The sequence below is a fragment of the Barbus barbus genome (genome assembly GCF_936440315.1).
Source record: "Barbus barbus genome assembly, chromosome: 7".
Classification (NCBI taxonomy): domain Eukaryota; kingdom Metazoa; phylum Chordata; class Actinopteri; order Cypriniformes; family Cyprinidae; genus Barbus; species Barbus barbus.
The window spans coordinates 5,775,068-5,788,695 of record NC_136735.1 but is presented as its reverse complement, the minus strand read 5'-3'; the positions used below and the strand labels follow the sequence as shown (position 1 = coordinate 5,788,695).

The 13,628-nt window shown below is 36.4% G+C and overlaps 1 protein-coding gene across 1 annotated transcript in view; it reads right to left on the bottom strand.

Annotated features, from left to right (window-relative positions):
* Window positions 1-9,759: 9,759 nt before the first annotated feature.
* The window catches only part of LOC306873285 (polycystin-1-like), a gene marked incomplete at its 5' end in the record, with an annotated part of 89,397 nt that continues 85,528 nt past the window's right edge, over window positions 9,760-13,628 (bottom strand). Inside the window, 1 exon segment of the mRNA XM_079422471.1 lies at window positions 9,760-13,477. Within this exon segment, the coding sequence (XP_079278597.1) occupies window positions 12,323-13,477 (1,155 nt within the window). The 3' untranslated portion in view covers window positions 9,760-12,322.

Genomic DNA, 13,628 nt, shown 5'->3' with positions numbered 1-13,628 from the left:
AATATTGAGGAGTTGATTGTTTTTATTTATAGCACCTTTCTAAAACTCAACGCCGATACATCTAGGGCTTCTCATTCTTGAAATATTTAACCCTGGGTTATTTCATATGTAACACTGCTCATTACCGAGTTAACTTGCTGCTGAAAAAGGTCAGTTGGGTACATAAGAGACTACGTAAGATATATTTTTGAGTTTCCATTTGCTCAAATAGCAACAGAAAAACTCTACAATGGTGTTATCACGACTTTCTAATAGAGCAAACATTTGAGAGAAACTAATAACGGCAGTCAGGAGAGAAAAGGATGTAAAAATGTACCTTCACTCCTGTAGACGCTATATTATGAAAGCCCGTTTTCCGCCACTGAATAAACAAAAAAAGGCTAATTTCGACATTCGAGTTTACATCTCGCAATTCTGAATTTTTTTTTTCTTAGAATTGTGAGATTTAAACTCGCATTATGAGTTATAACTTATAAAGTCCAGTTCAGAGGGGAAAAAACTATGTTCTCAGAATTGCGAGTTTGCAGGTGCATCTCAAAAAATGATATCGTGAAAACTTCATTTTTTTTTTGTAACAATTAAAAAAATTCAACTTTCATATATTTTACATTACAACATGTAAAGACATTTCAAAGTTTTTTTGTTTTTTGATGATTAGAGCTTACAGCTCATGAAAGTCAAAATCCAGTATCTCAAAATATTAGAATACTTATATTTGAGTTTCATTAAACGGCCATCTCTACAGTATACATTTAGGGTATCTCTTGTTGTTTGAAACCACAATAATGGGGAAGACTGCTGACTTGGCAGTGGTCCAGAAGACAATCATTGACACCCTCCACAAAGAGGGTAAGTGACAGAGGGTCATTACTGAAAGGGCGGGCTGTTTACAGAGTGCTGTATCAAAGCATATTAAATGCAAAGTTGACTGGAAGGAAGAAATTGGGTAGGAAAAGGTGCACAAGCAACAGGGATGCCTGCAAGCTTGAGAATACTGTCAAGCAAAGCTGATTCAAACACTTGGGAGAGCTTCACAAGGAGTGGACTGAAGCTGGAGTCAGTGCATCAAGAGTCTCCACGCTCAGACGTCTTCAGGAAAAGGGCTACCAAGCCACTTCTGAACCAGAGACAACGTCAGAAGCATCTTACCTGGGCCGTGGAGAAAAATAACTGGACTGTTGTTCAGTGGTCCAAAGTCCTCTTTTCAGATAAATTAAATAAAGATAAATTATTTTGCATTTCATTTGCAAATCCATGTCTGCAGTCTGTAGGAAGACTGGAGATGCACAAAAACCAAGCTGCTTGAAATCCAGTGTGAAGTTTCTGAAGTCAGTGATGATTTGGGGTGCCGTGACATCTGGTGTTGGTCCACTGTGTTTTATCAAGTCCAAAGTCAATGCCGTCTACCAGGAGATTTTGGAGCACTTTATGCTTCCATCTGCCGACAAGCTTTATGGAGATGCTGATTTGCTTTGTGCAGGTGCTAAAGTCCTGCTGGAATAGTGCTTCCAAGTGGTTTGCTGACCATGATATTACTGTGCTTGATTGGCCAGCTAACATGCCTGACCTGAACCCCATAGGGAATATATTTTCAAGAGAAAGATGAGAAACAGTGGATCCAACAATCCAGACGATCTGAAGGCTCAATAGTGCCTCAGTGCCACAGGCTGATCGCTTCCATGCCATTCCTCACTGATGCTGGAGTTTGTGCTGAAGGAGCCCCGGCCAAGTACTGAGTGCTTAAATCAACATACTTTAAAGAACTGGAACTTTTCTGCTTTGCAAATCATTTTTTAGTTTGATCTTAAGAAATATTCTAATATTTTGAGATACTGGATTTTTGACTTTCATGAGCTGTAAGCTCTAATCATCAAAATTAAAACAAAAAAACTTTTGAAATGTCTTTACATGTAATGAATCTAAAATATATGAAAGTTTCACTTTTGAAATGTTATAAAAAGATGCAGATTTTGAGATGCACCTGTATATCTCACAATTCCGAGGGAAAAAAGCAGGCGATGTTGAGAAAAAAATCAGAATTTCGAGATGTAAATTCGCATTTGTGAGGGAAAAAAAAGTGACAATTACCTTTATTTTTTTATTCAGTGGCAGAAACAGGCTTAGGTTGAAAGGGCAGCGTTAGTTTTTTTGTAATTTGATACGAAGGTAAAATAATATGAAAATGTACACACAATAAAAAAAAAAGAAAATATAAAAAAACTGGGTATTGGTCTGCCGATGACAGTTAAAATGCCTTGTTTCCACGTGAATATGGGTGTCTGTTGCTAATACCTTTTAGTTTGTAGGCCCAATTAATCTTGACTCGGAGTAGTCTGAATTTTTCAAAATGTAACAGTTTAAAATCTAAAAATCTATTTAAAATCTTCACAGTTATCATAAATGCCATTTACTTAAAAAAAGAATGGTGATATATTATGACATTAAAATAAGTAACATTTTCAATTGTTTTAATATTTTAATGTAAAAAAGAGAAAAACTACGGAAGTTCTAAGCGGCCATGCATTATTATAATTTTTCTGCCTTGTTTTGTCGTTATCACGACTTAATTTTCTCGTGATCTCGACATAACGAAAGTTGTTTTGTCGTTATCACGACTTAATTTTCTCGTGATCTCGACATAACGAAAGTTGTTTTGTCGTTATCACGACTTAATTTTCTCGTGATCTCGACATAACGAAAGTTGTTTTGTCGTTATCACGACTTAATTTTCTCGTGATCTCGACATGAGTTGTTTTGTCATTATCACGACTTAATTTTCTCGTGATCTCGACATAACGAAAGTTGTTTTGTCGTTATCACGACTTAATTTTCTCGTGATCTCGACATGAGTTTTGTCATTATCACGACTTAATTTTCTCGTGATCTCGACATAACGAAAGTTGTTTTGTCGTTATCACGACTTAATTTTCTCGTGATCTCGACATAACGAAAGTTGTTTTGTCGTTATCACGACTTAATTTTCTCGTGATCTCAACATGAGTTGTTTTGTCGTTATCACGACTTAATTTTCTCGTGATCTCGACATAACGAAAGTTGTTTTGTCGTTATCACAACTTAATTTTCTCGTGATCTCGACATGAGTTGTTTTGTCGTTATCACAACTTAATTTTCTCGTGATCTCGACATAACGAAAGTTGTTTTCTCGTTATCACGACTTAATTTTCTCGTGATCTCGACATAACGAAAGTTGTTTTGTCGTTATCACGACTTAATTTTCTCGTGATCTCGACATGAGTTGTTTTGTCGTTATCACGACTTAATTTTCTCGTGATCTCGACATAACGAAAGTTGTTTTGTCGTTGTCACGACTTAATTTTCTCGTGATCTCGACATAACGAAAGTTGCTTTGTCGTTATCACGACTTAATTTTCTCGTGATTTCGACATAACGAAAGTTGTTTTCTCGTTATCACGACTTAATTTTCTCGTGATCTCGACATGAGTTGTTTTGTCGTTATCACGACTTAATTTTCTCGTGATCTCGACATAACGAAAGTTGTTTTGTCGTTATCACGACTTAATTTTGTCGTGATCTCGACATGAGTTGTTTTGTCATTATCACGACTTAATTTTGTCGTGATCTCGACATAACGAGTTGTTTTGTCATTATAACGACTTAATTTTCTCGTGATCTCGACATAACGAAAGTTGTTTTGTCGTTATCACGACTTAATTTTCTCGTGATCTCGACATAACGAAAGTTGTTTTGTCGTTATCACGACTTAATTTTCTCGTGATCTCGACATAACGAGTTGTTTTGTCGTTATCACGACTTAATTTTGTCGTGATCTCGACATAACGAGTTGTTTTGTCATTTTAACGACTTAATTTTCTCGTGATCTCGACATAACGAGTTGTTTTGTCGTTATCACGACTTAATTTTCTCGTGATCTCGACATAACGAGTTGTTTTGTCGTTATCTCGACTTAATTTTCTCGTGATCTCGACATAACGAAAATTGTTTTGTCGTTATCTCGACATAACGAAAGTTGTTGATCTCAACGTAAAAACCATTTTCTCACAACATAATTGTAGCTATCGTGAGAAAATCAGGGTCGCTACACTGTAAACCCGGATAAGTTCTACTAACTCAAAAAAATTGAGGCAACTGATTGCCGCTATTTTTGTAAGTTTGCAAACTTAAATATCATCAGTAAGCATATAGCTACTTTGAGTACCTGTAAATTATAAATAAACATTAATTTAAATCAAAATATATATTTATTGCATTACTCATCTTTACTTTAATGCAACTCAAAGTTTTGAGTACTAACAACTTTAATTATTTCACTTAATTAAAATATCCCTCAAATATATATCAACACTTTTAATTTATCTAAACTTACTTTAAAGAACTTTGTGTTATTAAATTAAATTATATAATTTACGTAACTTAAATTGTAGTAGTAATGTTACTTAAATATTTTGTGGCAACTGATTGCCTTGTTTTTTTTTAAGTTTCCTGTACTCAAATATATACATTTTACAACACTGTAAAACCCAACAAGTTAGGGTAACTCAAACTGTTTGAGTAAACAAATTCCCTTTGGTTTAAACCATGTAAGTGTTAAAACTTGCAGTTAAGTAATTGAGTGATTAATTAAGTGCTGATTGAGCATTAGTGATGAACACCTGCTGTTAACAAACAGAATCACTGAAGAAAAGAGAAACACCATGGCCTTAGATGAACTAAATAAACTGAATAGACTGAAAGAAAATACATTAAATCTCTCAAAATCTGATTAAACAACCCCACAAACCACATCACCAGCTCCACTTATTAATAACCAGACTGAGACATCTACAGAAGATCTTATTGAGCTTTAACTAAGGTTTAGATGTTGATTTATTGTTTCATTTGAAGTAACCATGTTTGAGATCAGTGTCTGCTTTAGTTGGGCTCTTGACCCTTGAGTTTATTTCTTCCTTCTTTTTCTCTGGCTGTTGTAAGCAAGTGTTCCTCGAATATATTTGTTGCAACTTAAAAGTCCAGAGAAAATGATCAGTTATTGGTTGTTATATATTCATAATGACAATCATCTATTAGTGAACTGATCTCATTGAGAGTGAACATAGACTCATTGTATCTAATCTCTGATTAAATGGATGTTGTATTGATTATAGAGAAAGTGATTCTGTGACAGTCAGTTATAGAGAACTTTCCAAACAGTTTGTCCACAAAAAAGTTTAAATCTATGGCATTAGATGGACTCACACAGACATCAAGAGTCAGTTTATGAACCTCAACAATGGTGACCATTAAAAAAAGCCACTGATGAGTTTTGTCCTATGCTAGTACCCAGCATGCATTGCAACATGATTATTATTTTATTTTTATTTTTAAATGGTCACCATGGTTGAGGTTCATAAGCTGATTCTTGATGTCTGTGTGAGTCAAACTGATGCCATAGATTAAAACTTTTTTTGTGGACAAACTGTCTGGAAAATCCTTTATATTAAGAGACTGCCACGGAACCGTTGGCTCTTAGAATCACTTTCACTACAATCAATACAACATTCATTTCAGCAAAGATTAGACTGCGCCTACTCTCTGCTTAAATGGATGTTGAGTCTATGTTCACTCTCAATGAGATCAGTTCACTAATAGATGACTGTCACTATAAATATGTAACAATCAACTACTGATCATTTTTTTCTGGGCTTTTGAGTTGCAACAAATATGCTCGAGGAGCACTTGCTTACAACAGCCAGAGGAAAGAAATAAACTCAAGGGTCAAGAGCCCAACTGAAGCAAACACTGATCTCTAACATGGTTACTTCAAATGAAAATAAATCAACATCTAAACCTTAGTTAATTCTCAATAAGATCTTCTGTAGATGTCTGACAGAAATAAAGTCAGTCTGGTTATTAATAAGTGGAGCTGGTGCTGTTTGTGGGGTTGTTTAGATCTTGAGATTTAATGTATTTTATTTCAGTTGATTTCAGTTAGTTGTTCTTGTGTTTCTGTTTTCTTCAGTGATTCTGGTTGTTAACAGCAGGTGTTCATCACTAATGCTCAATCAGCACTTAATTAATCACTTAATTACTTAGTGAACTCAACTGAAATAAGTTCAGAGTACTCATAATTGTTAGTTTTAAGAAACTTAAACGGTTTAAGGTAATTAGTTTCATCAAACGCTTTGAGTTAGCTTAACCTGTCGGGTTTTTAAGGCAATCAGTTTACTCAAACAGTTTGAGTCACCCTAACTTGTTGGGTTTTACAGTGATATTGTCTTCGACGATAAAGTTGCAGACCCAACAGCCTCCTTCTCAAGTATCGAACACTTATGTGTAAGTCGTCAATCACTGACAGACACAGAGCTATTTCAGTTTGAGTGAGTCCCTGATCAAAGTAAAAGCGAATACGATCATCCATGATGCAGCGATGATGCTGCTTCTATACACTGTAAAACCCAACAAGTTAGGGTGACTCAAACTGTTTGAGTAAACTGATTGCCTTAAAAACCCGACAAGTTAAGCTAACTCAAACCGTTTGAGTAAACAAATTCCCTTTGGTTTAAACCATGTAAGTGTTAAAACTTGCAGTTAAGTAATTGAGTGATTAATTAAGTGCTGATTGAGCATTAGTGATGAACACCTGCTGTTAACAAACAGAATCACTGAAGAAAAGAGAAACACCATGGCCTTAGATGAACTAAATAAACTGAATAGACTGAAAGAAAATACATTAAATCTCTCAAAATCTGATTAAACAACCCCACAAACCACATCACCAGCTCCACTTATTAATAACCAGACTGAGACATCTACAGAAGATCTTATTGAGCTTTAACTAAGGTTTAGATGTTGATTTATTGTTTCATTTGAAGTAACCATGTTTGAGATCAGTGTCTGCTTTAGTTGGGCTCTTGACCCTTGAGTTCATTTTTTCCTTGTTTTTCTCTGGCTGTTGTAAGCAAGTGTTCCTCGAACATATTTGTTGCAACTTCAAAGTCCAGAGAAAATGATCGGTTGTTGGTTGTTATATATTTATAATGACAATCATCTGTTAGTGAACTGACCTCATTGAGAGTGAACATAGACTCATTGTGTATCCAATCTCTGCTTAAATGGATGTTGTATTGATTATAGAGAAAGTGATTCTGTGACAGTCAGTTATAGAGAACTTTCCAAACAGTTTGTCCACAAAAAAGTTTAAATCTATGGCATTAGATGGACTCACACAGACATCAAGAGTCAGCTTATGAACCTCAACAATGGTGACCATTAAAAAAAGCCACTGATGAGTTTTGTCCTATGCTAGTACCCAGCATGCATTGCAACATGATTATTATTTTATTTCTATTTTTAAATGGTCACCATGGTTGAGGTTCATAAGCTGATTCTTAATGTCTGTGTGAGTCGAACTGATACCATAGATTAAAACTTTTTTTGTGGACAAACTGTCTGGAAAATCCTTTATATTAAGAGACTGCCACAGAACCGTTGGCTCTTAGAATCACTTTCATTACAATCAATACAACATTCATTTAAGAAGATATTAGACTGTGTCTACTCTCTGCTTAAATGGATGTTGAGTCTATGTTCACTCTCAATGAGATCAGTTCATTAATAGATGACTGTCACTATAAATATGTAACAATCAACTACTGATCATTTTTTTCTGGGCTTTTGAGTTGCAGCAAATATGCTCGAGGAGCACTTGCTTACAACAGCCAGAGGAAAGAAATAAACTCAAGGGTCAAGAGCCCAACTGAAGCAAACACTGATCTCTAACATGGTTACTTCAAATGAAAATAAATCAACATCTAAACCTTAGTTAATTCTCAATAAGATCTTCTGTAGATGTCTCAGTCTGGTTATTAATAAGTGGAGCTGGTGATGCTGTTTGTGGGGTTGTTTAGATCTTGAGATTTAATGTATTTTATTTCAGTTGATTTCAGTTAGTTGTTCTTGTGTTTCTCTTTCTGTCGGTGATTCTGGTTGTTAACAGCAGGTGTTCATCACTAATGCTCAATCAGCACTTAATTAATCACTTAATTACTTAGTGAACTCAACTGAAATAAGTTCAGAGTACTCATAATTGTTAGTTTTAAGAAACTTAAATGGTTTAAGGTAATACGTTTCCTCAAACGGTTTGAGTTAACCTAACTTGGGTTTTTAAGGCAATTGGTTTTTTCAAACAGTTTGAGTTACCGTGACTTGTCGGATATATCTTCTTTTAGTGAACTCAACTGAAATAAGTTCAGAGCACTCATAATTGTTAGTTTTACAAAACTTAAACCGTTTGATGAAACTAATTACCTTAAACCGTTTGAGTTAGCTTAACTTGTCGGGTTTTTAAGGCAATCAGTTAACTCAAACAGTTTGAGTCACCCTAACTTGTTGGGTTTTACAGTGTAACATTTTCTCATGCCGAATACACAGAGAAAATTAAGTCGTGATAACGACAAAACAACTTTCGTTATGTCGAGATCACGAGAAAATTAAGTCGTGATCACGAGAAAACAAGACAGAAATTTTATAATAATGCATGGCCGCTTAGAACTTCCGTACTAAGTATTTTTTATTTATTTATTTTACAGTGAATGTATTTTCAGCAAATAAGTATTTTTGGTAGATTTAATAAATGTAATACACCACTGTTTATACCTTCAATTTATACACAGTTTTTTTTTTGGAAAAAGTTTTCAAGTCACCTACCGCAGCTCCTTGTACAAATTCAACGGCTGCACATCGGTTCAAAAGATGAGCAAAATACGCTTCGAGCCTTCAGTTAAGAAAATAATTTGATTTAAACTTAATGAAGCTAAAGCCAAATTCATAATTACACCATACATTTACATAAATCCTAATTAAGCATACCAATCACTGATGTCAATGTGATGTGACATCAACTGGACGTTTAAAACTTGACGTTGATTTGATATTAAATCAATTTCAATTCCTATTTTTACCCAATTAACTACCGGAAGAAATTGCCGTCCAAGCTGAATTTAAATGATGCTATACAGCATCTCAATGAAATCTTGACCAATATTTGACATCAAATTGACATCAAGGTTCCCGCTGGGAAGCATCAAGTCATGCATTTTTCAAACTGTACAAGTTTGGCACAGCAAAGGCCCTTAAGCAAGCTTTCACAAACTCGGGAAAAAGCAGTGCCTTAAAAACTCGGTTTTAGATAGAACGACAATAACACGGATTGAGTGTGAAAAGCCTATACAGGGTGAAAAAAGCTTCAAGGTAATTAATTTCTAGCCACTAATTACATTTTCAACAGTGTAATTAGATTACTGTACTATTGCTCTCTCTAAAAAATATTGCATTACTTATTACTAATTACTTTCTAAATCAACAAGGATAGATATGAAACTGGTCTTTTAATTCTCTGAAATAAATTATAAAAGATTGCAGAAATTATTCTTGAACTGACCAAAGTGTTTAAAGGGAGGTTATATTAAAACATACATTTTATCATTCAGTATTAATTTCGTATTTTAAATCCACTATTGTTAATTGTTCTATAGTCTATATTTAATGCAGATACATCAGACGTAAATCAAAATTAAGAGCAATCCCTTATTTTGCCTTTTCAAGGTAAGTAAATTACCATAATTAATCATGCATTACACTCAACACTGTCTGTTAATTTAAACATTAGAAGTCAAAAGATAGTGTTGGGTGGAGACGAGTTTTTAGTGGTGATTTAAAAGACAAGAGAATGGTGAATCAATATCTTGAATTGAAGCCCCACAGGAACAACAGACTCTCAGCTGTCAGACACTTTATTTGACTTTGTCAAGTGCAAAAGCATGTAAAGCGAAGTGCTACAACGTTACAAGTACAACAGCACAATACAACACAAAATGTCAAACCTGCAATCAACACATTACTGTACCTTCAGCATTTGATACAAAAAAATTAAGACTTTACAATATTGCATGCAAGTATGTTTTGGCACGTGTGACTGGTTTGAAATGGCAGACATTATTTTTTTTTTCTGACAAAAAGTACGAAATATTTTAGCGGCAGTACTATCCTGCAAAGAACTACTAAAAAGCCATTATATTTTAAAATGACTGCTTGTGCTGTGTGTAGTTCTGTTGGAAATAGCAATGCTTTCATACCATTTTTGGGTCTTATTTTTTCCTTTGGCCAGTGCCAGGGAGAAATGAAATGTGCAGCAAAGCATTTGTGTGAAATAATTTGTGCATACTACGATCCAATTTTCTGCTCAGTGCGGTTAAGGCAAATGAGATCAAAACAATGCAATCAAACTCGAATACAATATACATCAGGGCACACCAATATGTACAGATAAACATAACCTTTCTAACCTCATCTGGAATGGCCTGAATAAGAACGTAACTGTAGTGGAAGTGACCTTTGACAGAATCAAAACTCCCTGTAGTGGATATTTCCGAGTGCTTAAGCATAAGCGAATCATCAAATCACTCTCAACTACTCTAATTTCAATATATGAGACCTTAATACATGTATTGTTTAAAGCGGAAAACAACAAACAAAAAAAATCCTGGTTTGGTGTTTTAAAAAGAGGGTCCCTGAGCATCATCACGGTAAACAACAATTTAGTACTTCACAAGAGACATAAAATCAACACATTGTAGAAACAAATACATGAATGGTAATTAATATCCTGATGCAGCTTGTGTATCATACTCAAAGAGAATAGTTCTGGAAAGTTGTATGTGAAGAAATAGTACATACTAGTTTAAATATGGCAAAGCACTAAAGCTTGACATTGAAATAAAGTGCTAAGTTCAAAATAAACTTAAGTTAATTTCTTGTTACTTGAGTAGCAAGCTTTGGCAAAATTAGACGGAGAGTAATGCTGTTGTAACTATCTCTTATGTTCGTACCAAGCTTATTTTATTACTTCTGCAAAACATTTTCCATAACACATTCAAATTAAATCACACCGATGCCATCACAATCATTCATATTATAACATCAATAAAAAGTGCTTTTTAAATTAGATTCAAAACATCATAGAAGGCAGCAACAAACATACTTGCATATATCATAAGCTGGTTTTTCATTCATTAACAAACTACTTAATAACAACTACATAATAATAATGCTTTATAGAACATCGCTTTTACCTGCTGGAATAACAAATCCCCATACAGAGAATTCTGGGAGTTGTGCTTGAATGAGGGCCGTACCTTTGTCTTAATTCTGTCTCAACTTTTTCCTTACTTCATCTAACATTTCATGTCCTACTATTTCGTTATCCCAAATTATTGGTCTCCCTTTCAATTCACACTTTCTAACATGCTTTCCCTTCTCTTAGTTTTCCTAATTTCATCTACTCTCACTCGCCCTCTGGTCTGTTTCGCTCTGAGAAACCTCTGAATGGAGCTGACATGCAATTATGTCAGAGAATATATATTTGAAATCCTGAGGATTACTAGTTGTTTAGCACCCTGATGGCCTCTTCAGAAGTATGTTAGTGTGAGTGTATAAGTGTAGGTGGGTAAATTGTACATATATTTTCTGATATGTTTTTCTGTCTATTTTACGCAACATGCCATTATATTAAGAAGCATGAATTATGCATATGTACCTCGAAGCATAGCTCTATATTTATGTAATGGCATCAAATATGTACCTGCAATCTCTGTGTTTTTATGTCTGTATGTGTGTGAGTTTGTCAGTGTGAGCCCTTTTTGAATAAGCTGTGCCTATTCTGCATCAATGGGCGATACATATACCCATGACCTTAAGATAGCTTCCTTTAACAACACAAAAAAAGAACATGTTTCATCAAACATAACTAAAAACATTGTACAACAAATACCATCAAGCTTTAGCCATCCTGCATCAACAGGCGTGCTGTTGTAGTCCTTCACGGTCTCTTTCAAGAGTTTGTTTTGTTGTTGCAACAGCACAAGGTGTGCTCTTGTCAGTTTCAACCCAGTTGACCACCAGGGTCAAAAGGCTGGACTTGAGGTCACTGCAAGTGGGGAAGGAAAAGGGCAACTTGCATCAACTGGAACTTCTTGAGGATTGTAGAAACCATGGTGACCTGCACCCATCAAGTTTCTATCTTGAGACTTTAAGTAAGGCATTATAAATCAAAAGACTAGTGGGTTGGAACTTAAGGCTAAGGTGTATTATTTGGTTTTAAGCAACTAGTATTGCTTTCGCTCTTCTTGAGGGCCTGGTTACAAAACCTGCTGTCACCAGGTCCTCCTTTCTTCATTAAAAGCTGTAACCCTTGAGCTTTAACATTGCTCAAGTTCCTAAGCCTTACAACTCAATTCCAAACTCCTGCCTGTACTTGTGTACTGACTGACTTAGGAACCTTGTGATATCAAGGTTTGGGATGTCCTGAGATAGGTCTGTCTGTGTTGGGGTGCACCTTATTTTTAAGTGGAGGAGGTTTGTGCTTGCGTTTGCGGGTGGGATTTGTAGTAGTGTGTGCAGGGTGCCGGAATACGCTGGAGGGAAGGTTCTCACTGTTGGTGGGAGAAATCCACTCATGGGAGCGAGGGATCGGTACAGGGGTAGTTATGGTAGAAACAGGAGTAGTTAAGGAAGCAGACTCTGGAGTGGGAACAGGGGTAGGGACGAGTTTGTTGGCACAGCCAGCAACCTCAGAATCCCTTTGGAAATTTGGGTCCACCTTGTTGGAGGTTCCTTTTACTTTGTGAAACGCCTTGTCAGCCTTTTGGCCTCTAGGTTGACTACTGTCCCCCTCAGGTGAACTTACTTTGAGGGGACCAGAGTCCACCTTGTGAGGGTCTTTCTCAGTCTTGTCAACACCTGCCACCATGGCACTAGGGGTTTCTTGAGACTTTTGGAGACTATCGGTCTTCTGGGGGCTCAAGTCCACCTTATTCAGGCTTGTGGGAAGAGCACTTGTGATTTGTGAGAACTTCTCTGATTTTCTTGACCTTCGATCTCTCTTGTGAGGATTTCTCTCGGAAACAGGGGCACTTATTACAGTTCTCGGGGGAGATATGCTACTCTCTGCCACTTGTGTACTCCTGTCTGTCCCCTTGTATCTATGTCTCTTCTGTCCAGCAGACTCCAGACTTCTGTGGCGGCGTACCCCTCTGCCCCGTCCTCTACTCTTCCTCAGCAGTCTTTCTAGGCGGCACTCTGTTTGATACAGTTCCTCTGTGGCGTGGGTTGCCCGGTCCAGCTGTAGAAGCAAAGCATCGAATGCTGGGAGGATTCTGCGGAGTGTTGCCTCCATTTCAGCTCTCTCTTTCCAGCCTTGGCCTCCAACTATCACCCCAAGACCTAAGGTGAGGCCTAGTCCCAGACCTGGGGATTCAGCCAAACTGCAAGGGCTGCTGGATGTGGGACGCCAGGAGGCCTCAGATCCTCCGTCAATGCTGTCAGGAGTTGGGGGAGCCTCAGGAGTGTCCAGAGGAGGAAGACACAAGGACTTGCAGTCGCTAGTTGAAGAGGAACGTGAAGGAGGGAGCTCCATACCTTCAAACCGCACCTTGTGCCGGAACTGTCAAGGAAGAAAGGGATTATGGGTCAAGAGAAGGCGGTGGTAATTTAAAGGGCAAAGGTATGGGATGAAGGTTTAATCTGGAGGACTGGTGACTCGACATACTAGAAGCAAGTAGTCATTTATCCAAAGCAACTTACTGAATACTTTT